The 25,146-nt window shown below is 36.7% G+C and overlaps 1 protein-coding gene across 3 annotated transcripts in view; it reads right to left on the minus strand.

Annotated features, from left to right (window-relative positions):
- The window catches only part of SGPL1_1 (Sphingosine-1-phosphate lyase 1), a 36,858-nt gene extending 12,074 nt beyond the window's left edge, over positions 1-24,784 (minus strand). Inside the window, exons 1-13 of one of the 3 annotated variants that reach the window (XM_051210225.1) lie at positions 24,736-24,784; positions 24,574-24,697; positions 24,364-24,542; positions 24,290-24,329; positions 24,173-24,252; positions 22,448-22,576; positions 16,272-16,360; positions 14,401-14,437; positions 12,130-12,237; positions 9,072-9,134; positions 7,317-7,463; positions 5,562-5,682; positions 1,723-1,840 (exon numbers count right to left, since the gene is read on the minus strand). In XM_051210225.1, coding sequence (XP_051070196.1) covers positions 1,723-1,840; positions 5,562-5,682; positions 7,317-7,463; positions 9,072-9,134; positions 12,130-12,237; positions 14,401-14,437; positions 16,272-16,360; positions 22,448-22,576; positions 24,173-24,252; positions 24,290-24,329; positions 24,364-24,542; positions 24,574-24,697; positions 24,736-24,747 — 1,247 coding nt within the window. In that variant the 5' untranslated portion in view covers positions 24,748-24,784. Of the gene's footprint in view, positions 1-1,722; positions 1,841-5,561; positions 5,683-7,316; positions 7,464-9,071; positions 10,421-12,129; positions 12,238-14,400; positions 14,438-16,271; positions 16,361-22,447; positions 22,577-24,172; positions 24,253-24,289; positions 24,330-24,363; positions 24,698-24,735 lie in introns of those variants that run through there. The other 2 variants (XM_051210227.1, XM_051210226.1) reach the window with 2 other exon arrangements.
- Between the last annotated feature and the right edge of the window lie 362 nt (positions 24,785-25,146).

Genomic DNA, 25,146 nt, shown 5'->3' on the forward strand with positions numbered 1-25,146 from the left:
AACGAGTTTTTCGAATCCGTATGCCTGAACATCTATTACCACGACGCGCAATGCTAACCGATGTTGGAGATGGTTGGAAGAAAGTTAAGGGCAGCCAAAACAAAGCGTGGCATCAGTCCACAATGTCACTAACTTCTGGTCTGAGCCATGTTGATAGATGCAGACTACTTGACTGGGGTCCGCGTGACTATCGTAATCAATGGTTAGAGACCGTGGGTGACATGGCTCAGAATCGATCACAATGGTGTATACACTCTCTGTCTTCCCTCAAACTAAGAGATTAAAATCGCTTCATATCTTTCTTTCTACGAACTAATTCTTTCTTCCTGTACTATATCCTTATATGGAATCTTTCTTTTACATATTACCATCATTGAACTAACTACCTTTATGAATCCGGTGTTCATCTTGTTGTGCTAATGAGGTATGGTAACTTGGATCGATGCATATATGTGCCCGGTCCTACGTTGTAGCTGACTGAGTGACTGAATTTATACGTAAGTTTAACTTGTCACACTGTAAAATATGAACGACAGATGGAGGAGGGGGGGAGCAGTGAGAGAGGAATGTCTTCGGCTGTTTTAGAGGTTCTTCTACATTAACATTTAATACTTTTTAAAAGATGATATTTGTTTAAGTTAATAATCATTGTATCAATTCAGTATAAATTTTGTTCAATAAGACAAGTGTGAATTTTTGTTCAGTGTGATAATTAAATTCCCTGTACTAATTCATCAACTGGACTTAATTCAGTGTGTGTATTTACAGTAATTTGATGTATTTTCTCTTATATGTGATATTATTGTGTGTAAAAATTAGTATATAAATGATCTCAATCAAAAACTTAATAATCTCCACAACTCCTATACTACTAATCAACATGTGCTCACTAGTGATTAGCTTCGTGAGGGAATTCTCGGAGTTTTAGTGAGAAGCCGTGACCAGTGGAGCTAATCCATGTTGGGTAGAGACAGGTATCTACCTCAGCACAATCGAAGTTGGTTGCGCAATTTCGTGGATTGGTTGATGTTAGACACTATCACCCTCGGATGCCGGCCGGCTCAGTGGTTCAGTAGGTTAAGAGTTCGCGCGGGAGAACGAAGGCCCTGAGTTGGAATCCCGCGAGCGGGATCGTGGATGCGCACTGTCGAGGAGTCCCACAATAGGACGAAACGACCGTGCAGTGCTTCCAGCTTTTCAATTGTGGTGGTCTAACATCAATCGGTTCATGATCTCAATCAAAAACTTAATAATCTCTACGACCCCTATACTAGTGAATGAATTCACTTGGTGTTGTTTTACTTGTATCTTCCCCTTTGTTATTTAGGACTGTAATTGATCAGTCCTCATGTTGGCATATGCGTATCCTGTACAGTTTTAAGTATAATATTTTTGCCTGGTGAAAATATAATTTTGGGACTTGTTTGAGAACGCGTTTTTAACTTACGCAAACCATAACATTTGAGGTCTAACTATCAACCGTATACTATTCAATCTAAGGACAGAAATTCAATAATCCAAATTTCTCATTATAAATCTTCTCATCATAAACCATGATCAATGATGCCATATAAGGTAATAGGTACTTAGTATACGAAGATTTTAAACGAAACAAGAAAAAAAAACAAAGAAAGTAGCCGAAAATTATCTTTTGGTTTTCTATGATTTATCAGTCCAATTTGATACAGATTTAATAACTGGAATAGGAATAATTTAGCTTACTCATTTATAATATATCGAGTAGTACTGATGATACGTTTGGTAGATTTGCAATAACCATTTTCTCCATGATACATCATCGTTGCCCAGCAAGTAGCAATTAACGCACCAGGTCGACTTCCTGAAGTGAGGATAATTTTATATTAAGTTGAACAGAGTAATATTAATATTCAAACTGAAGAATTCATGTTTTTATCATTCAGTTTATACATTTAGCGTTCAAACAAACAAAAGAATGGAATACTCACTCCCCCCCTTCCACCTACATTCCCTAATTTATAATTAGCTTAAAAAAAGAGATGGACTAATACAAATCCTAACTGTATAATATACATTTACTCATCAAATTTTATTGAATGATAGAATGTCCAAAAGATCTATCTACCTATCTATCCATCTACAGAGAGCCGATATGAAATAACCAGAAGAAAATGATTAATGATTATCAAAGTAATTATTATTATTTATTTTAACACATAGATATTGGTACAACGAGGCACCAAATACATATGTGCCACACAAATCTCATTTGATATGTGTGAGGGCTGTGATACTGCCCGGGTGCCCAAACCGAAGCAAGCAGTTTTCTTAGGGGACCACACCCGGAGCCTTCGACCTGAAGGTCTGATCCATATGGCAGGGGAGCATCGTAAGGAGATGTAGTCCCATGGAAGCCAATGACCAACGATTGGTTCATACGCCACTTGTTCCTTCAGGATACTGGAGCCCATGTGTACCATTAGTTTGGAATCAAGATTTTACAACTCCCCTATGTGCACTCCCCATATCCACCAGCCTGGTTAAAACGCCGGACACTCGATTTTCGTCCTCTCAATTTCGTAAAGAATAGTAATGCCACGCGAAGGTAGTGAGTAGGACTTCCCTGGCAGAGGCTATATACACGTGGCCATGTGAGAGCATTTGGAGAGGGAGAGCTAACTCTCGACCGTATCAGGGCATTTGGGGGCAAAGTAATTTGTATGATAATCTTGTCTTTCAAACGGATAAGTTTAAAGTTTCGATTTTACTAAGGAAAATATAATTCACTGATGAAAAAAATCAGATTGAAAAGGTTTATCCAACAAGAATCATTGACAAAATTATAAAGCTGAATCCTTTCACAATTGTATCGAAGTAAAAATTTAACATGATTATTACAATTACTGATAATTCTGATGCTATAAGCTTAAACTTCCATCAACAAATATTTCCTAATAGTGTGTAGAGACCAATTTTGTATGTTCTAGATCATTTGCTTCTTCAGAGTTTAATATATTGGTCATTCAATGGAATGGATTATCTATCAAGATTCAAAAACTCTTTAAACAATTTCAAATAGATATTAAACAGTGAATAATTAGAGGAAACCTGTTGGAGACGTTAGATCCCCAGAACTCATTTGGAAAAGATCCTAATTTTGTAATTTTCTTTTGAAATTTTGAATTTCTTTGTTTTCGCGGCAAGAGTGATCTTTTCACCTTCATGTCGTATTTACCATTTGGAAGAATCTTAAATGCTATTGGTCCTTTGTGTCTTTTAATATGCTATTTTGTAACGCTTCCCAAGGACGGTTTTGTGCTGTATATATACGCTTTGATTTGTGTCTGTTGTTATCTCTCATGCTTCTGACTTTTTGTGGAATATACTTCCCCGTTCGGATTTCGACTTCTCTTTCTAGTTAGCGGGGTTGGGACGCAATAGAATAGCTAGTTTATTGGTCTTTGGTCACCGAGTCTGTGTTCCATTCGCAGACTAAATGGACTTGTAACCGCTTCAAAACTAGCAAAACCCAAGTGTTACTAGGAGTGTGTATGTGCTTGATTCTTTACAGATGGTTGAATTATGAAAAGATTTGTTTCATTTCGAGTGGTTTGGAGATGAAAAGAGGTTAATATTCGAGACTTATTCAACCTGAGATCGTAATTAGAGAGCTATTTGATGACAATCGCACAAAACGGATTTTGATTTGTTTTTCATGTGTGAGCTGTTTACTTTTTAAACCTTCCCAGTAGCGCAAATTAGCTCTTGGACTATTGATTTAGCTCTCTCAGTCTTACCTCTTTCCAGTCAATCAATCTGTTTAAGATGGGTGAACCGTTAAGAAGAAAATGCTTCAGAAAATTTAGCACCACTAGGTCAGCACTAATGTCAAGTCCGATCATTGAGTCCAAGTTACAGGTATAGTGGAAAACTTTATTCAGATGAAAGGTTTATGGAAAATTTTCAATCGGAAGGTAGTTTATATCAGGAATTGTTTGGATAACCGTTAAAAACCAAGGAGAACTGGATAGCTATTTAAGTACTAAATCCAAGACCTTCAAACCTCATGGTTATTATATTTCCTACAAACAACTGAGTTGAGGATCAACTGGTCTGTTTATCCAACTTCAGTCAATATGAGAGACCTGGAAATGCTCGATTCGATTCCTGGCTGTTGTGAATCCCTAATACTAAACAGTCCAGTACTAGGACGAAACCACTGTTCAACGGACCTTGCTATTCAAAGGTTATTTAGTAGGAGTCAATCTATAATGAATTATTTCTTTAGATGTCAGTATTAATTATTTGAATGTAACAACATCTTCACTTAAAGTCAACTATAAGCTAGTTGAAAACTTGCTAAAATAGGCAATGCACTTTCAACTGCCAAATTGTCTGAATCTTTTAGTTCCAGAAAAAAGCTCATAACATTCCATTTTCCAGTTTATTTATTCATGTCATAGTGTCGTGATACTTAATAAAGGCTGGTATCTCTTGATCCTTTATAACTCATTGGTTGGTGTCCTAGAGATAGTGCAACACAGTAGCTTGAGACGTTATCAGGTATGCCTCACTCACTCACTCACTCACTCACTCACTCACTCACTCACTCACTCACTCACTCACTCACTCACTCACTCACTCACTCACTCACTCACTCACTCACTCACTCACTCACTCACTCACTCACTCACTCACTCACTCACTCACTCACTCACTCACTCACTCACTCACTCACTCACTCACTCACTCACTCACCCTCACTCACTCACTCACTCACTCACTCACTCACTCACTCACTCACTCACTCACTCACTCACTCACTCCTCCTCACTCACTCACTCACTCACTCACTCACTCACTCACTCACTCACTCACTCACTCACTCACTCACTCACTCACTCCTCCTCACTCACTCACTCACTCACTCACTCACTCCTCACTCACTCACTCACTCACTCACTCCTCCTCACTCACTCACTCACTCACTCACTCACTCACTCACTCACTCACTCACTCACTCACTCACTCACTCACTCACTCACTCACTCACTCACCCACTCACTCACTCACTCACTCACTCACTCACTCACCTTTGTACCAATGTTTATATGTCCAAATTAATAAAAAGGTAATATTCGAAGATAACTAATTTACATAAAGAAAAAACAATTAAATTCTATATTCATTTTAATATAATTCTTTCTAATCATCAGAAGTTATTCCATTGACAGAGAACATTTTAATGGTAAAAAAAGAAAAGAAAAACCCAAAACTGTTTAATGACAATTAAAAGTTTATTGATGTTACCCGTAAACATGTTTATGTAAACATAATGCTTCATCAATAAAAACAACAACAACAACAGTTATATAGAACTCAGAAAATTATTGTGTGTTTTTTAACTGTCATAATACATAACTTTTATAAACGTGTTGATATTATAAATACTACTAACATTACTACTACTACTACTGCCATTACTACTACTACTACTACTACTACTACTACTACTACTACTACTACTAATAATAATAATAATAATAATAATAATAATAATAATAATAAACAGTTGAACATACCTGGTAAAGTTGATGAAGCATATATGCCACCAGGCCAAGTTGTCTGTGTAAAGTATTGTTTAGATCGGTAATATTGATTTCTATACATTATAACAGATGTGCCTTTTGGTGCAAACCCGTACTACAAAGAAAGGAATGGGTAATGAGTAGGATTAATAATAATAATGGGTGGATCTTAGTCTGATATCTTGTACAGATTAATTATGACTGACAGATAAGATTGTCTGGATAAGAAATGGCCCCAAAAAAATAAATAATATCGTTCAATAATTAACAAGTATAAGTTCATATAGTTAGTTTTAAGCCATAATTTCGATGAATAGAATGATAATTATAATCAACTACAGAAGAGTCTCAAATTTCTACGTCAGAATGAGTTATCTAAATAAAAACAACAAAAGAAAATTCATTTCTTCTAATAACAATTATTAAGACCAATTCGATTTGAACTAAACTCGAATCACATAAAATACTGTAGTGGACGCTATTCACAAGGATATTTGTAAGTAGTATGTAGCGGAACGTAGTATCGAAGTGGTAACAACTGTCAAACAGATTGACGAGTTTTAGTGCATTAAAAGCAAAGCGTTGGTAGAACACTCTGAGACTAGACAAAAAGACAGTTCAGATGGCAGAACACACTGAAAGATGCAAATTAACGATTGGGGGTTATGTATATGTATTATCTAAATACTTTATAACTCCTTGTAGTAAATATACGTTTCTCCTGTCTATTGTTTTGATTTACAATACTACAAAAAAACATTGAATATTATATCATGTGAATTCTTCTAAAAGATTTAACAGTTCATTATTTCATCTAAATTCTGTGTACTTCAGTAGTGTGCACCTACGACACTGCATACGATCACATGTAAAGATATAACGATATATTCAAATTATTAAGTAGGGATTCAAAGATACACAACTTCGACCGATTTACCACCATACAGTGTGTTTCTCATTCAGTGTTATTGACGAATTACAGTTTCAATATGGTTGACTCTATAGACAATGAGACCTACGTATTTTGAACTCGATCTCATAAAAAAAACACAACGAAGTGCACCATATCATCCAAGAGTTTAAAACTAGATAAAACTGGCTCCCAAATATTCCTTTGTTTCCAATGATTGCTTAAATATTGTCAGTTTATGATGAGAATTACTTTGAAATTTCTATATATTCTTTCAACTAAGTTGTGTGTTAGGTTGATTTATGACTAATTGATTGAAGATTGTAAAATAAATTGTAATATACTTTGATTTGAAGTAAGAGATGAACGATTTGTAATTAAACTATTAAGACCATAGAATGCAATAGTCAGTCAGTCACTCAGTAACAACGTAGAACTTCGTACGTACGTACATCAGTTTGAGTTGTTATACCATATTAGCACATAGAATGCATAGAACGCAATAACACTCAGAGTTAAACATTGTTGAGATAAACTGTCCGTCTACAGCATAAACCATAAACCATACAACTAAAATAAGACAATATGTAAATATATTCATGTTTACTGAATAACCATTAGTAGATAACTCATATAAAAGACGGTCAGTGGGATCCACAATGCAGATTTAATCTTATCTGGGACTCGTCAGAACCAGTGTTGATGTTTGTAATTATAATTAGAAATCGATATTGTTTACTTTAAAATTTAGTTTTGAATATCAAAAACAGGGTAGCATAAACTTTTATTAATAAGAAAGAAAACGAATCAAGTATTTTTTTAAGGAAAGCAAAACTAACCTTATGTGTATCACATGATATACTTGTGACACCAGGCAACCGAAAATCGAATTCTCCAATTGGATAACTAACTTTTTCCATAAAAGGTAAAAGGAAACCACCTAAGCAACAATCCACATGAACTGGTATATTATATCTATGACCTAACTATGGTAAGAAGAAAAAAAGAAGATCCTGTTTAAAACTCAATGGCAATCGGTGTATAGCCAGGAAAATAAAGTGTTAATCTAATTCTTCCCAAAAGTTAATATACACAATAAGATGCATAAGAAAAATAAAGAGCGAATACGTAATTGCTAAGCCTCTGTAGCCATTTCTGAAAAAGGTTGTTTGACATTTCCGAAAGTTGATCGAGTCGATGCCCTATCAGGTAGTTTGGATCAACCAACATGATTCATTACGATAGTTTACAGTTTTATGAATCGACATCAACTATTGGTTTGAACGCCATTAGGTTTCATCCAACCCATTTATTTATCAGTAAGGTAAAGTAGGCGATGGCTAAGAAAATATGCTTGCTACTCCCGAAACCTTAGTCGGTCAGAATTTATCACAGAATAAACTACTGAATAGGAATATTCAGATTAGCAGTAGTATATATCGAAATCTGATTAGGCTGCTTTCGTTTAGTAAACTGTAGGTTAGTAATAGTACGATAACTAAGTTGAGCCAAATAATTCTATGATCATTATTATTTGTGTAAGTACTGAGACAGTGTTCAGATTTCGTATTTAAGCGCCTTTAACTTTAAAATATAGTTTACCAAACATCAAGAGATACAATGTTATGGTAACTGATGTCTAAAGTAGATTCATATATCCTTAATTCCTTCAGAATCTAGCAGCCAATGTACGCCATTATCTTTATAAACTCTTATTATTAACCAATCTGATACAACCAATGAACATTCCAGTTGCAAACTCTTACTTTTGCAAGAACAAGAACAACAACAAATCGCTCATGGCACATGAACACAGTAGGTACAACATTCCTATGAGAGGCTATAAACACTTGTTTAAATGAATGTTTAGGAAGGAAGAGATGATTTCTTTTTCTAGCCTTCATTGAATTGAAACATTTAGGAATAAAACAAACAATTCAACAGTTACAGATTGAAATCATGAGTCAGTTGAAGCTAGACCACCATGGAAAACATGGAAGCACTGGACGGCCGTTTCGTCCTAGTATGGGACTCCTCAGCAGTGCGCATCCACGACCCCGAGGGATTCGAGCCCAGGACTTACTGGTTCCGCGTGTGAGCGCTTAACCACTAGACCACTAAGCCGTCCGGCATCCAACGTTGTTAATGTCTAACTTCAACCAATCCACGAAGTTGCGCCACCGTATACCATTGTCTTCAGTGAGCTGATATCTCACAACAGACCTGGTTGAACTCCACTGGTAACGGCTTCCCACTGGAACTCCAGGAGTATCTCTTGAAGTCAATCACTAGTGAGCAGATGATTAATATCAAAAGGGGTTTGTGGAGTCCCATACTAGGACGAAACGGCCGTCCAGTGCTTCCAGGTTTTCCATGGTGGTCTAGATTCAACTGACTCATGATTTCAATCTGTGAAATTTCTAAAATCTCCACAAACCCCTTCTGATAATTCAACAGTTAGTTAATATTAATGATAAAACGTTAAAGACAGTTTGTCATATTTCAAAAAAAGGATAGAAGTGATTCACAAGTTATGACTAGGCTTAAATAAATTTTATGAATTGAAAATAGAAATGAACAAAGAAGTAACTAACTTTAGCAATTTCTTCTATAGGATCAATAATTCCATGAGGAAATCCTGGTGCTGAACCAACAAGCTACGAAAACATTCAGAAATATGATGAAAACAGACACATGGATGAAATCTAAATAACAAGTTCACTAAGTACATACATTTCAACTTAAGCTTGAATAGAATTAAAGCCTTAGACTAACATATTAGTATATTCATCTAATTATTATCAATATTTTAACCACTTCAAAAACTATGAATATACTTTGAATTGTTAATATTGATGAACAACGATGACTAGGCTATAATCCAACTTCGTATGCTTTTGACTTCATGAATAGATCTTAGATTTGATCCCTAATGAGATGATGGATGTGGACTGTTAAAAAGTCCAATAATAGAACTTCCTGTTATTCAATGATTGTTTAGTTACAGTTAGCCTGTAATTACTTATATACTTACTTACTCCTTTTACTCCCAATAGAGCGTAAACTACCGATAAGCATTCTCCAACCCAGTATGTCATGGGCCTTCCTTTCCAGTTCTATACAATTGATGTTCATTCTTCTCATGTCTATCTTCATTTCTCGGTGTAATGTGTTCATTGATCTCATTCTCCTCCTTTGGCCTTGAGGATTCCAAGTGAGGGCTTGTCTTATGACGCAATTAGGTGATTTACTCATTGTGTGTCCTATCCACTTCCAGCTCTCCTTCCTGATTTCTTCCTCCACTGGGATCTTGTTTGTTGTCTCTTAAGGTAGGTTGTTGCTAATAGTGTCTGGTCAACGGATCCGAGGTATGTTGTGTAGTCAACTGTTAATAAACACTTGTATCCCCTGGATGATTGTTTTCGTAGTTCTCCAAGTTTCCGTCCCATATAGTAGAACTGTCTTGACATTTGTATTGAAAATTCTGACCTTGGTGTTGGTTGGTTGGTTGATAGTTGTGTTTGAGTTTCTGATGTCCTTCAATTGTAGATATATTGCTCTTGCTTTGCTAATCCACACCTTCACATCTGAATCCGATCCACCGTGTTCATCAATGTTAATACCCAAATATGTATAGGTTTTTACATCTTCCAAATCTTCAATTGTGATTTGATTGGTGCATGCTGTGTTGTGTCGGAGAATCTCGCTTTTCCCTTTGTGTATGTTGAGACCTTCTGCTGCTACACTGGTCGTCTTCCCCTGCATTTGTTGTAGAATTCAGTCAAAGTTTAGAACTAAATAACATTAAACTGAATAATGAGTTTGTAGGTATCATTACCAAGGTTTGATTTGGTAATTTCGAATAAATTTAGGATTGGGTAGATTATAATAAATAAATAAGCATATTTGTAATATCCCAATGAGTAGAAAAATTAGATTTGCTGACGTTTCGTGACTTAGTGTAAGCCACTTCTTCAGATTTATCTATTCTATGAAGAAGTGGCTTACATTAAGTCACGAAACGTCAGAAAATCTAATTTTTATTAAACTGAATAGTATTGTGACAATCATTAAGTTATAAAGTTAGTAAACCTTCGAAAATATCATCAATAATTATTCCTTTCTAAGATGTTTGCTCAATAAAAAACACGTACCAAACTTTAAATAAAATAGTCTGACTTTGAATGATCTCAGTCATTAAACAAGGTAGGATTTGATATGAATATGTATCGGATCAAGTTGATACAAATCACAGTAGTACAGTCAGTCAGCAACAACGTAGAACTTCGTACGTACGTACGTACATTAGTTTAGGTTGCCAAACCACATTAACACAAAGATACAATTGTAGTAGTACAGTGAAACAACATAAGAAATAAAATGGGAAACTGTTATGTCCCGATGAGTATAATGAATGATAAGTTTTGGGATCCATTTATGGACCAGTACTATGTGTATATTTTTATCGTATAATTGTTAAATAACTAAACTAATCATATTCGTGTTCCTCTTGTCATAAGCTTTATTTTGATCTATGAACAGTTATTATACGATTTACCATTCTTTAGTTATACCCTGTCAATTAATCACTACCTCCCGCATTCACAGCCACTATTTGGTTAAATCCTGTGCACATGTTGTTTCCTATTTTATGGTACGATGTGGTCTTTCTGGTTGATATATAAACCCAGTATGTTTGAAATAGATGATTCATATCACAGAAGCTGAGATTGGTGTTCTGGGCTTAACACGTAGGGCTAGGCAGGAAGTAGGACCGATAAGTACTCTAGACTGCTTGCACGGGTTTTATGCGTCACTGGTCCGATCGACAATTCACTGCTCTCCAATTGGCAGTATCATCACATTATACATTAACAAGGCACATAGGCCACAAGTTATAACAGAAACTTTATAATAACCACTATAATGGACAGATAAACGCGGGAGGTGCCTGAAAAGGAAATTGGATTAGAGGTGGTCTTAGTGACCTGAGAGCGTGACCGCAGTGCCTAAGGGACAACTGCTTGAGGTCAATCACACGCGACCTTTTCATGGGTAATTATTGTGTTAGCTCCGTACTTGTTGAGACCTTACCGCCGGAGACGCATATCCATGGGATAAGGCGAGGTGTGCATTTTTAGGGTCGACCTTTTCTAACCCCACCCCTCCTTGTGGGAAGGCAGCATCGCTGTTATGCTGGTTGTCTGAAGGAAACACCTTACTGCTGTCACACCTCTGTACAATCAGCAGTACGACTTCGCCTTCGGACCTTAGGTTTGTTGCTTTTAGTCTTACCGCTCTTCAACCGACCTGTCTGACATGATAAGACCTTGAGGAACGGTTGTTCTAGCCAGTATAGCTCGGTTGCTTCATCACGATAGGCAAGCCCGACCACCACGTCAAGGTAGCAACAACGCAGGAAATATAAATTAAAAGTAGCGAATAAGATCAGAGAATGTTAAGTAAACTAGAAATGTAACTGTGTCAATTATAAATTATGATTTTCCTATAGCTATTCAAACAAGAAGTCTAATATAAAATAAAGAAAACAGTTAAATATCAAAATAAGAAGAATAAAAGTGACAATAATAGAATGATTGTTCAAGTAAAAGAGAACAACAATACCGAAGAAACAAGGAATGATAAACGTACCATACATGTATCATCGGTTATTGATGATTTCATTTCAATCATATCTACTTGATACGTAATAGGATCCAATGGAACATGAATTACTTTAATAGAAAAATAATGTGCAGCCTAAAATGTGATAAGTGAAAAGTAAAAAAACAAAAATCAAATGATGAAAATGAACTGAGTGTGTATTGGGATTGATTGGAAAAAAGGTCAACTCATTATGTTAATTGGTACTTGTTATTAGGATTTATATGTAATTTTGATGGGACTAATGATCAGTTGAGATTAGATGGTGGTTGGAGGTAGTCGACAGGAAACCCTGGACCCGGGTTTCGTGCTATTTGGCACTCGTCAGCAAGGTGTAACTGTAATCTTGAGGGAAAGGTTCTCCCTGGTGGATTCGATCTCGTGTCACTCAGCTTCACAGTCAGAGACGTTACCACTGAGCTATCCGAGCCGCGACCGACCTCCTGTAGGACTGAGATGCCAGGGAGCACTAGTTCCCTTAAGATTACAAGTACATCTTGCTGACGAGTGCCAAATAGCACGAAACCCGGGTCCAGGGTTTCCTGTCGACTACCTCCAACCACCATCTAATCTCAATATATAGTGCACGCAGTGTCGAGTCACCTAGACTGGTGGCCATATTGCAACATGATCGATAGCATTCGATCTGCACTAATAATAAGGACTAGACACGCATGACATTGATTGCCACCCAGTGATCAATCAATTGTGCTTAATGATCAGTCTTTGTATGATCCTAGAATGAATTATCCAATGTACCAGTTTGAGATATTATCACTGAGTTTTTTTAGGCTTTTGATTGATTATTTTATATGACTAAGATATTAACACTGATTGATCGTTGAGTGATAGTAGACCAAATACATGTGTCATTAGTGCTGATCTATTTTTACTAACCAAACTAGTAACAGATCACAATATTATATCAGGTAATAGGTGTATGAACCTAAGAAGTCGCGTTAACTCTAATAAGAAAACATTTGAGGGAGACTCAAAATCATTTATTTTATATTCAATGATCAAACATATAGCGTATTACTGTACAGTCATGATGGTGGTGAGTGGTTAATTCCGAAAAAAAATATTTCTTTCCTGAATATCCTAACATTTTTAATGATTCTCTCTGTTTATACGATGTGACAAACTATGCTAATTTGAATAGATGAATGATTTGTGGACAATTTTATTCCTGATCATAGGACTATTAAATAAGATAATGTAAGAGAATTCAACAAGATAGATAAATTGATGATAGTCTAAATGAAGAACTGATTTGATTCAGTTAGATGATCAATGAAAACTAGGGAGTAACAAACATATGTTTCTATCTGATCTCGAACTCAACAGTTAGTAGGAGATTTGGATGTTTTGAGGATTCAATCCATAATATGTTTATGAGGGTGTACCACTTGTTAATGAATTCAAAAATAGAATATACTTCAGTTTGGGAAGGTGGATATAATTATTTAGAGTAAATAAGCCTCCAAACGCCCTGGTACGGCCGAGAGTGAGGAGAGTTAGCTCTCCCTCTCGAAATGCTCTCACATGGCCACGCGTATATAGCCTCTACCAAGGAGGTCCTGCTCACTACCTTCTCGTGGTATTACTGTTGTTTACAAAATTGAGAGGACGAAAAGCGAACGTCCGGCTCTTTAACCGGGTTGGCGGACACGGAGAGTCCACCTAGGGGAGTTGGAAAACCCTGATTCCAAACCAATGGTGCACATGAGCTCCAGTATCCTGAAGGAACAAATGGCGTATGAACCAATCGCTGGTCAGCGGCTACCATGGTACTGCATCTCCTGACGTTGCTCCACTGTCTTGTGGATCAGACCTGTAGGTCGAAGGCTCCAGGTGTGGCCGCCTAAGAAAACCACCTGGTTCGGTTTGGGCACCCGGGCAGTATCACAGCCCTCACATATATCAAGTGAGATTTGTGTGGTGCATATGTATTTGGTGCCTCTTTGTACCAATATCTGTGCTAAAATAAATAAATAAATAAAAACTCTGTCACTAAATTGCATTTACAACTAAGATGAAACTACTGTCTAAAGCTTTGAAGTTATTAATCGTTGTTTAGATGAGATAAATGTGTGATGAGTCGTAACCTAATTGTTTTAAAATGTGAAAATAGATTTATTTTTAAAGTTGTTACAATATCTTGTGAAATAAGACAATACCTCTATATAATAAAATACAGTAAGATAAATATCAAAAGTGAACTTCTGAAGCAATGAAAATTAGGAAAACAAAGCATACTTTATCAAATGCCGGATGAGCTGTGACCGGAATTACCCTATAAGTAAAATTGTGAACGGAATCAAAACTAAAAAGGGTTATATTTAACGATATATAATTATATGATAACAACTGAAGCATCTTGTGTGACCACAAAAACCAACCAAACAAAAAAACATGATACTACAGTTATTGTTGAAGATGGAATTTTCGGAATCCAATGAATAAAACAACCTGATAATCATGTCAAGTGATTAAAGGGATATCAAAGGATGGTGTAATCGTTATATTACAACAAAGATTAAAGGAATGGTTACTTCTAGAGCTAATTTGTGGATTCTTATTGTCAATATTCCTTTCGTCATAAGCTTTCGGTTGAAACACTAATTACTGTTATATGATTTTCCTTTCCTAATCTGTTGCCAGATTTTATTTAGTCTACCCTACCCAGAGCCACTTTTGGGCTTGTTCATATATATTGTTATCTCATATATTATCGTGTGATGGGATCTAGGTTGCCCAAATATAAACTACGTCTGCTTGAAATTTGATAAAGGCTGGTTGGTGACTTCTAGACTCAAGACCAGAGCAGAGAGGGGAGCTGGGGTACCATAGGCCAATAAGGACTTAGCTGGTTTAGCGTGTAATTGGTTCAATCGCAGGACACAGAGAGATGCGAAATAGACCAAATTACAACCGGGATTCTGACTCAAATATAGAATTTGGAACAATACATTTGAACCAATCTGATCATGAATCTACTTCTACAAATTATGCAGGTGATAAGGAAAAATAATTTTAAAAAAGGATTGAAATCATCATCAAAATGTACAAAACACCAAACTACATATCCGTATAGGCTTTGACACAGTTCAGCTTTGATAATAAAAAATTAATAATCAACCTTAATAATTGATATAATTCGAAGTCAATTCATATGGTTTTCAGGAATAATTTTAACAGATTGTTGTTAGGTGATTAAAAGTAATCAATAAAAAGCCCTGTCTGTTCTATGTTTCATAATAGTTTACCTTTGTCAACAGAACTATAATCTTGAAGGAACCTATTCTTCCAGAGAGATTTGAAGTTGAATTACTCAGTATCACAGTTAGATATGGTAGGGGAATGAACTATTCAGATTGCAGCCAACATTCTGTTAAGTTGAGTTGGGATCCGCATAATGATTAGAGACATTGAGTGGCATGGTTCAACATCGTTCCTGATGGTGTTAAGTGCGTTTACTTCTTACTTTTCCTTGAATCCTAAGTTCCTAAATTACCTAATGAATTACTTCGGACATATGGCATCAATTATAAGCAAAGATGGATAGTGGCTAGCAGTGGAATCCAGGACGTGTGTTTCGTCCTGTTCGGGACTCGTCAGCTGGATGTACCTGCATCTCAGAGTTGACGTTCACTCTGGGACTCGAACCCAATACCGTTCGCTTCCATCTTTGCTTATAATGCTTGTAAATTAAGGCAATATCGAGGCATACGCACAGTATGCACATATGCCAATAAGAAACTGATCAATTTCAATCCAAAAACATCAATGGGAAGATTCAAGTTAAACAATACCAAGTGAATATGGCATCAATGTCTAAAAACAAATTGCCTCAAAGGTCAACAACAGTATAAAACGAAGATAAAAAATGTTATCCAAAGTGAAGATGAAGGAGGTATTTTAGATGGAAGTATACAAAGGCAGGTTAATGATTGGGGCATTTGATTTTCAATCACTGAAATCGTAGGTCTAGATCCCCACTCTATTTACTTCAGTTAGGGAATTCATATACTATTACTAGCCATCAAATACAAACGATATGGCTTAAAGATAAGTACATGAGCACGTGCTCGGCAAATGAGTTACATAATTAATATATGGAAGCTTACATATTTGGATGTTTTATACCATGTTCACGTGCAAGCTGACGATAGGCCAAACATGCAAGAAGAATGCTTTCTGTTCCTCCTGACGTAGTCTAATGGGTAAGAAGAAACAATAAATTTAGGAATAATACTATGAATACTGAATGAAGTTAGATACTCACACTGTTGGATGATGGCTCAGTAGGTTAGAGATTAAGCGTTTGCGCAAAAGGCCCCGAGTTCATGTCGACCCTAAAAATGTGCACCTCACCTTATCCCTTAGTGTAAATACTTTTTGTCCAGTAAATGTTCCTTGGATCCACATTAAACTTCTCACTTGGATTGAGTACGTTGAAACTAACTAAATGTGGCAAGTGTACGTTGATATGCATAACTATCTTGTTTCAACTAAGAAACTTTCTGGATCTATGCACGTAAACCTCTTACTAATCATTTTTTATATTACGGTTGAAGACACCTTTTTCTGCCATTTGAGATGTGGACGTTTCACTGTTCCCCCCTATGTGAATGATGTTGACAACTGTGTGTGTGATAAATTGTTTTTACTTAAACCACTATGTTGATCATTGTCGAGTACGCATATAATTTGTTTGGCCTAGAGAATTAAAAAAGAATTCACCAAGTATACAGTGTACTAGTACGCTAAGCTTTGCTAAAAATTTACTGTTTAACTCGTTAATACTGCACAAGATTAGAAGATATGGTGTTAATTTTAGAGAAAGGTAGACAAATTGCTACTAGTTTTTGGGAAAAGTAGATATTTTGAGGAAGGTAAAAGTGGTAATTTCGAGACATTTCCATTGAATGGGGAAATTTTGGGAAAAATACGCACTATTTATCCCGGGTCAGGGAAAAGGAGATATTTATAATCCATTGTTGCATATATTCACACCTACTTTTTCTTAAAACTTTTCCCAAAGATCGCCTTTATTTCTCCAATTTTGTTTGCCTAGGATAATCTTACTTGTGAACTTTATTCTAGTCGTTTACCAATATAGTTGGATATAGTAACTAGCAGAATGAAAACATACAGATAATCCCAGACGGTGAGTGTGTTATTTTTTTGGAGATGTAATGAAGCAAAAGTCAGACTACTTGTATGATTCTGTCGACTTGGATGTAGCAGAAATGCAAGTTGGGTACATCCGAGTAAAACAATCCAAATTTAGATCGTTAGAAACTCCCAACGTTCCAATTGCTAAGCTGTTGTTTTGTCTCCACAAATTTAAACTTGTTTGTACTTATAGAATTATACAAATTTAGACAAAGTCACTAATATCAACCAGTGCTTCAACGCCTAATAACAGTGCAATTTGGGTTCGGTAAGCTTAGTTTGTCAATTGCCAAAGATAAATATGAGAATGACGAAACTGTCAGCTGACGTTGTCGAACTGTCAGCCAATATAGGACAGATGTTTTTGTTAAAAACGCCTACGTTAGGTCATAAGTCAAACGGAATTTGCAGAGGACTAGCTAACATATAGTCCCCTCCGTGGAAATTCGCTTCGCTCAGGTCGCTAAGAACACCTCTAACCCAATTCCCCTTTCAGGTACTTCTAGAAGAAGCTTTAAACGATGTGAGCAAGCGGGAAGTGATAAACGCCCTCATATCTCTAACAGCACTCAAGATCAATCACTTTACCTCTTTGATTCCTATTATCCCTCCTACTTGGACTATCAAGCCTAAACGTCCTCCTCAAGTGTCACTATGGCCAACGAGTCTAGTGCGCGAAACACTGTTCCAAGTCTACTGAAACCTACCTCCGAACTATACATTGAAGCCTTTAACGTGCGTACCATATGTCAAATCGACCGACAGGTCTCCCTGGCTAAGACACGTACAGGATCCTAGCGTAGTCATCCATTTGACTTAGCAAAAACGGGAAGCCGACGATATACACCCTCTGTTTATCTGGCGACTCGACAGAAACTTCTCGTGGACTGTCGGGTGTAAGCGTGGAACTAGGTATGAAAGCGGAACAAGCACTTTTAGAGTGGATCCCTATTAACAGTCGCCTATGTGCTGTTCGGCTAAACAGTTCCACAAGAACTCGGAAGGATAGGGACACACGTCGTTGATATTTCATCATTTCTGCCTACGCTCCCATTGACTGCAGTCCGAATGAGGTGAAAGATGAATTTCACAGAAAGCTTTCTGAACTTCTTCGAAAAACTAAGCACTCGAACATAGTGCTTGTAGCAGGTGACTACTTTAATATCCAAGTAGGTAGCTTAAGCCAAAGAGAAAAACATTTAGGTGGGTATTTCGGTTTTCCGGCTCAGTGAACAGATAATGTTGACCGTCTGCTGAAACTGTGCTCAGACAACCGTTTATTTCGAACAAGCACTAATTTTAAACATAAAAAGACATCGTCTAACATGGCGACCCCCCGCACCAAACTAACGATGGACTCAAATAGGTCATATTGCCATCGGTCATCGTTGGAGGGGTTCGATAGAAGATTGCTGCTCGTTCTGGAATACATGTTTGGACTCTGATCATGCCCTAATACGAGCACGCATCTGCTTGCACCTCAGTGGACGAAGAAAAGACACATTAAGAAGACTGATTAGAATTGAACTCAGTGATGATAAGACTAAATGTAAATACCAGGAACATCTAAGGTCACAATTAGGCAATTTTGAAAACGAGGATGACCCAGATATTGCCTGGTAAGATATACGAACAGCTGTGGAAATAGCGGTGGCATCTATTGATGATTTTAATCAAAGGGTCGTGAAAAATCAGTGGATTTCTACGACATCTATTGCACTGATAGATTTTCGTAAACTTACTCCATCAGGTTACGAGCACGATGACAAGCGAGAACAAATCAGACCAAGGGTAGCTAAAAGTCTACGGAACGACCGTGAACAATGGTGGGCAACGAAAGCATGAGATGGAAAAGGCAGCGGCTGTAGGTAACACCAGACAGCTTTTCAGACCAATAAAAGAAACCAAAATTAAGAAGTCAAGTGTAAGTGAGACGATCTCAGAAAAAAGACGACACTAATCTACTCTCAGCCCAGACGTTTAGAACGATGGGTGGAACATTTTAAGGAGCAGTTCAGCTGGCCTTTAGCTACTCTACAGCTACGCACAATTACCGACTATAATTGAAGTTCAAAATGTCATAACTAATCTGAAACAAGGGAGAGCAGATGGTTCAGATGGATTAACTTTAGAGATTTTTAGAGATGAAAGTCCAGTTTTAGCGATTAGGTTGACTAATATTTTAGCTAAAATCTAGGAGTTGGACGTTATCCCATCTAACTGCTCACAATCACTGACTGTCCCAGTATATAAGAAGGAGTCTAAATCATCCTGTGATAACCATGGTGGGATTAGTTTTACTAATACTAGCCTCAATAATTATCGGACGTCTAACTAAGACTCGTGAACTGCGAACGCGAGGAAATCAGGCTGGCTTCAGGTCTAGTCGTGGCTACATCGACCACACATTCCCCATTCGCCAGGTTCTAGAACATAGGCATGCTTATCGGCGTCCGACAATGATAGTTTTTCTTGACTTAAAAACATCATTTGAGTCAGTAAACCAAGAGGTTCTGTGGCGGTGTCTGTTACTGAAAGGTGTACCTCAGAAGCACATAAACCTTGTGAAGGCTCTTTACTCGAACACTACCAGTCAAGTCAGAGCCTATGGCGAAATATCATCTGATTTTGCAACCTCATGTGGTGTCTAGCGAGACTGTCCACTACCGCCATCTCCGTTTAATTCCACCATAGACCTACTGATGGAAATAACGTCCTCGTCGTCCGAATTTTCAGAAACTGATCTCCTTCCAGGAGGTCAACTTATTGAATTAGAATACGCAGATGATATAGTCCTGTTTGGTGAAGACGCTGATAAAACAGTCTTTTGGTAGCATTGAGCGACAATGCCTGGGTGCTTGGAATGCATTTCTCGCCCTCTAAATACAAACTGTAGCTTCAGGACTGGCCTGCGCCGATACCTGAACTAAAAATAGGGAAAGAAGTGGTCGAACGCGTCGACGACTTCACCCATCTTGGAATTGTGACCAGCTTTAATGGGTTGGTGTCTGACGAAATTTCAAAAACTCGCCTGGCTTTTGCAAACATACATCACCTATGGAGAAGGTGAGATATTCGTCTATCAATTAAGGGATGACTGCTGCAGATTATTTCGTTTTGTTTTACTTCAAGGCTAAGAAACGTAGTCATTTAGGGCAGAGGACACTCATAACTTACTAGTATTTGATTACAGATGTCTTGGAAATATTACTCCCATCTTCTGAGATCACAGGGTAAGTAATATTGAGGTTGGACACAAAATATTATGGAATGATGGTAAATCAGTTAATGAGGTTGAGAATCTTCATAGACTGAAATGGTTGGGACACGTAATACGCATGCTCACCCGTCTATTACCACTGCGCACATTGCTGACTAGTGTTGGAGACGGTTGCAAAAAAGTTAGGGGTGGCGAAATCAAAACGTAGCACCGGTCCATAAAGTCACTAACTTCTAGTCCGAGCCATGTTGGTAGATGCAAACTACTTGGTTGGGGTCGGTGTGACTATTGTAATCATTGGTTGGAAACTCTGGGTGACATGGCTCAGAATCAATCACAATCGCGTAGGTGTATACACTTTCTCTTCCCTTAAACCGTGAGATTAAAATTAATTTACATCTTTGTTTCTCCGAACTAATTCTTTCTCCCTGTATCATATTTTCACATGAAATCATTTTTACTACTCTTGAAGTAACTGCTTATATGAGTTCGGTGTTTATCTTGTACTAATGAGGTATGACAACTTAGACCAATGCATATATGTGGCTGGTTCTACGTTGTAGCTGTCTGACAGATATTAAAACAATTGAACGAATAAACAGATTTTACGTCTAGTACAGAATATATACCAAATGCTTTCAGGGATAGAACATTCACATCAGGTTTTCTTTTTACCACAAAACGTTGTCCATGTTGATGTTGAAAAACATATTTACTTTAATTCCTAAACATCTTAATACTACTTTTAGAGTATATAATACAACTAACAGTAATTTACAGATTATTTGAATTAGTTCTATGACGTAATGAACATCAGAATTTTGATGAGTTTCTGATATCATTTGTCCATGAGGTCGTATGTACATAGATCCTAAAGAGGGAACAAATGCGACGTAGAGCCCCAAATGCCCTAGTACGACCGAACGTGAGGAGTCAGCTCTCACTCTCGAAATGCTCTCACATGGACTGAAGTATACAACCACTGTCAAGAAAGACTTACTCACTGCCTTCTAGGGGTGATGATGTTGTTTAGGAAATTGAGGTGATGATGGAAAGCGAATGTCCGGTGCTTTAACCGGGTGATGGATACAGAAGATACAACTAGGGGAGTTGGCAAACCTTGATTACAAATTAATGGTTCACATGGGCTCCAGGATCCCTAGAGTAGAGATGGCGTGTGAACCTACTATTGATCACCGGCTACCATGGGACCGCATCTCCAAGACGCTGCTCCACCGCTTTGTGGATTAGACCTCTAGGTCAAAGGCTCGGGAAGTATCCTCTTAAGAAAAACATCTGCTTCGGTTTGGGTGCCTAAGAAGTCTTTTAGTCCACACAAAAATCGAATGACAAAGTGTGGTACATATCTATTTGGTATCTCCTTGAATCGATGTTTGCATTAAAAAACCGGGGTATCTGGTCAAATGAAAGACTTCACTCTTATTCACTAAACAATCTCAACTTTTTGTAAGGTATCATACTATAGAAACATATGTATTGCTGTGCTTTGACGCATATTTGAGTATGATAATGTTTACCCTTAAAGGAGTCATATGTCTGTTACAATATGTGGAAATCAAGTTTTGTTAGTCTGTGATCCTTCTTCCCCATTTGTAATCGATTATTTGTTAATTAACTAGCAATCCATAGTTATACTATTTCAGGTGAACGTTTTTTGTATAAATAGTATCTTTGATTTCATAATATACATTCGCATATATTCAACCAATTCGTTAGTAGTTCTGTCTTTTGAGATATACTCTGTTATGATGTGAGGCTTATGTACCACAAATAAACTATGTTGGTAATCACATGTCAGCTAAGTCAATCAAACAGTCATAAAAATCACACTAGTAGGTTTTAATGCACATACAACTCAATGAATTTGAAATAACTTAAACTTACAGTACCGCATGCATCTTTATCTCCATGGAACATTGTAACACACATACGTACAACCTCAGCTTCCATTCGTCGAATATCAACAAAAAGCTCCGGATGTAATGGATTTGTCCAGAGGAATTCCTTATAGATCTGAACACGGAATAGATAGTGGAAAGCATATCAAAATTGGTATTATTAATCATCGTCATCATTAACGTACGCAAAGTGGAACCTGACACATTTGTGCATCGGTTCAAGTTGGCATATCACATTGGTACACCAAGGCAAAATTATTTTAATACAAATTTCAGAGTATTAGGAGTAACAGAATCGGTTGTAGTAAGAGAAGTTTACGCACAGAAAAAATAAAAAAGTGTACGGAAATTTCATGATATTATCAAGTCAGAGATTTAAACATAATGAAAACAGATTTGTTTAGGAAAAGGCCAAGGACCTAAAACTTCAGTCTGATAAATTTGGCACTTTTTCTTAAAGTAGAAAACCGGAAACAAGACCTTTGTGTGGCGGTTGGTGGGGCTTACTTAAATCTGAAGATAGTTTTTACGGTTTAATTGATGGATGTGTGGCAATTACTAAAAATACTGGGTGGTTGTCGTGCTGCATTATAAATGTATGTAAGATATTAATGTCGACTATTGAATTTCAACCTTGTGGTCTAAAGATAATACACTTAATGCGACAGATAGAAGCAAGAGGTTCGATATCTATAGAGGTTGTGGGCTCACACTGCTGAAAAGTCCCGGATTATAATGACAGATGCATTTACCTATACTAAAGAATGAGTAAAATAGAAAAGTACGTACTATACTTGTTTGATGGTTAAAAGTCACTTGATTTTTCCAACTAATGAGGATATAAGCACATTGTTATAAGTGACGAGAAGCCGAACAGTTTTAGTATACTGAGAGAATATTAGTGTAAAAAACAATTTAAATATATTTTAAACACAGAAACTTTTATAAAATCATAATTTGTTTAGACAAACAATTGGCAGATTCCCAACCATGATAATTACTTGTGATAATTTTATCTTTAAACGCGATAATAGATAGGTGTGAATGTTGTTTTACAAAGTAGTAAACATTCGTATGCTGTGAAGTGTTGACAGAGGGAGTAGATAAGTCTAGACATCATTTGAAGAGTGATTTGTGGTTGAAAGTGATATTACTTGTCTTCGAGTTTTTGAGTAGATCGACATCGTAATCCCATGTTAGAATAGACTAAAGGCTAGTTAAAACCACTTTTGTCAATTATACCTGACAAAGTGGAAATATAATTACCTATAAAATCATTAGTTTGGTTTGGTTATATTACGTAGTTTTTATAGATTATACAAAGGAATTAAATTGAGATCAATAACCATACAAGTCACAAGAGACCAGTTTTAAAGTTCCTAAAGGGGGAAATGCTCTTCATAGATGATGCCCTTAAGCTTCTTTCCAATCACGACTGAACGCAAGGTTTAGACAATGTAAGTGGTTGTTAGTGATTTATATTATTTCTACACGGATTAGGGAGCATACTATTAGCTATCAAGTTATTCTTCATTACTTACAGTTCAAAAATGCAACTACACATGGACAGAAGAGTGCTCTTACGAATGCTTACGTGTCTTTTATCACGATATAATTACAGCTATGTCCAATAAAGCTGAAAGCTTGGGTACACAATAAAATTTAAAGTAGACGAAAAGTCTTAATCAGTGTATAATCAGTGGTAACTTACATCCGTGCACAAAACTGTAAGAGCATTATCTCTTGGGTAAACGCTTCCAGAAACAAAGCCTTCGTCCCACTTTATATATTCTATAATACATTCTACAACTGCATGTTATGAACAAACCCAATGTTTTATACTTCCGGGCACTTGAGAGTACATTCTCCTAAAAAAATTCAGATTACTATAGTATGGATTACCACAGTTTGTCCGCAGATAGGAAGGTTCTTTTCAAATACAATATGTGAGGTTTTTTTATGAACCTCCTTATGTATTTCTTTTGAAGCTTCATCTATCTTCTTATTAATGTATGACCTTATGAAAGGGGTCTTTCTCACACAGGCAAAAAAGGAACATACAAGCCTGCCATCAGATATTTCTTAACAATAATTGCTGTAACCATCACTTACCGAAAACTGACAAAATGAGCATAAAGGTTATAGATGATACTATTAAGGCAGAGAAATTGTATTCACACAAGAGGTCTATATACAGGTTGAATCCAAACTTTGCTGCCGAAACTACATCTAAGAGCTGGAAATTGGAAAGAAGATGACAAAGAATGTACTTACTAAACTATCCATTCGAAAGAACCCAGACCTTGAAACTAATTATAGCGCGGTTTCATCGATAATGAGAATACTGCACGTTGCATCAGAAGAACAAATGAGGAATTAGAAGTGTTTCGAACTGCAAATATTGGACCTTATTGTGACATTTTCATTTTTGAAGTCTTGAGGGAATTCGTGGTGGCCACCAACTACACTTTTTTAAAACCAATTTTTATTTCTATGTAAATAGATTTCGGGTAGCTCACGGCTTTTGTAATTCTTTTTCTTTCCTCTTCTTTCAGTATCAAATTTTCCCCGAAATATTTATTTCACAGTGTTTATTTCACTTCTCTCTGTTTCACTCTCCAAGACATTTTTTCTGTGAGGGAAAAACTGTATCAGTTTCAGTTTGGAAAGGACAGGAGGCTTGAT

This window comes from Schistosoma haematobium, chromosome ZW, assembly GCF_000699445.3.
Source record: "Schistosoma haematobium chromosome ZW, whole genome shotgun sequence".
Classification (NCBI taxonomy): Eukaryota; Metazoa; Platyhelminthes; class Trematoda; order Strigeidida; family Schistosomatidae; genus Schistosoma; species Schistosoma haematobium.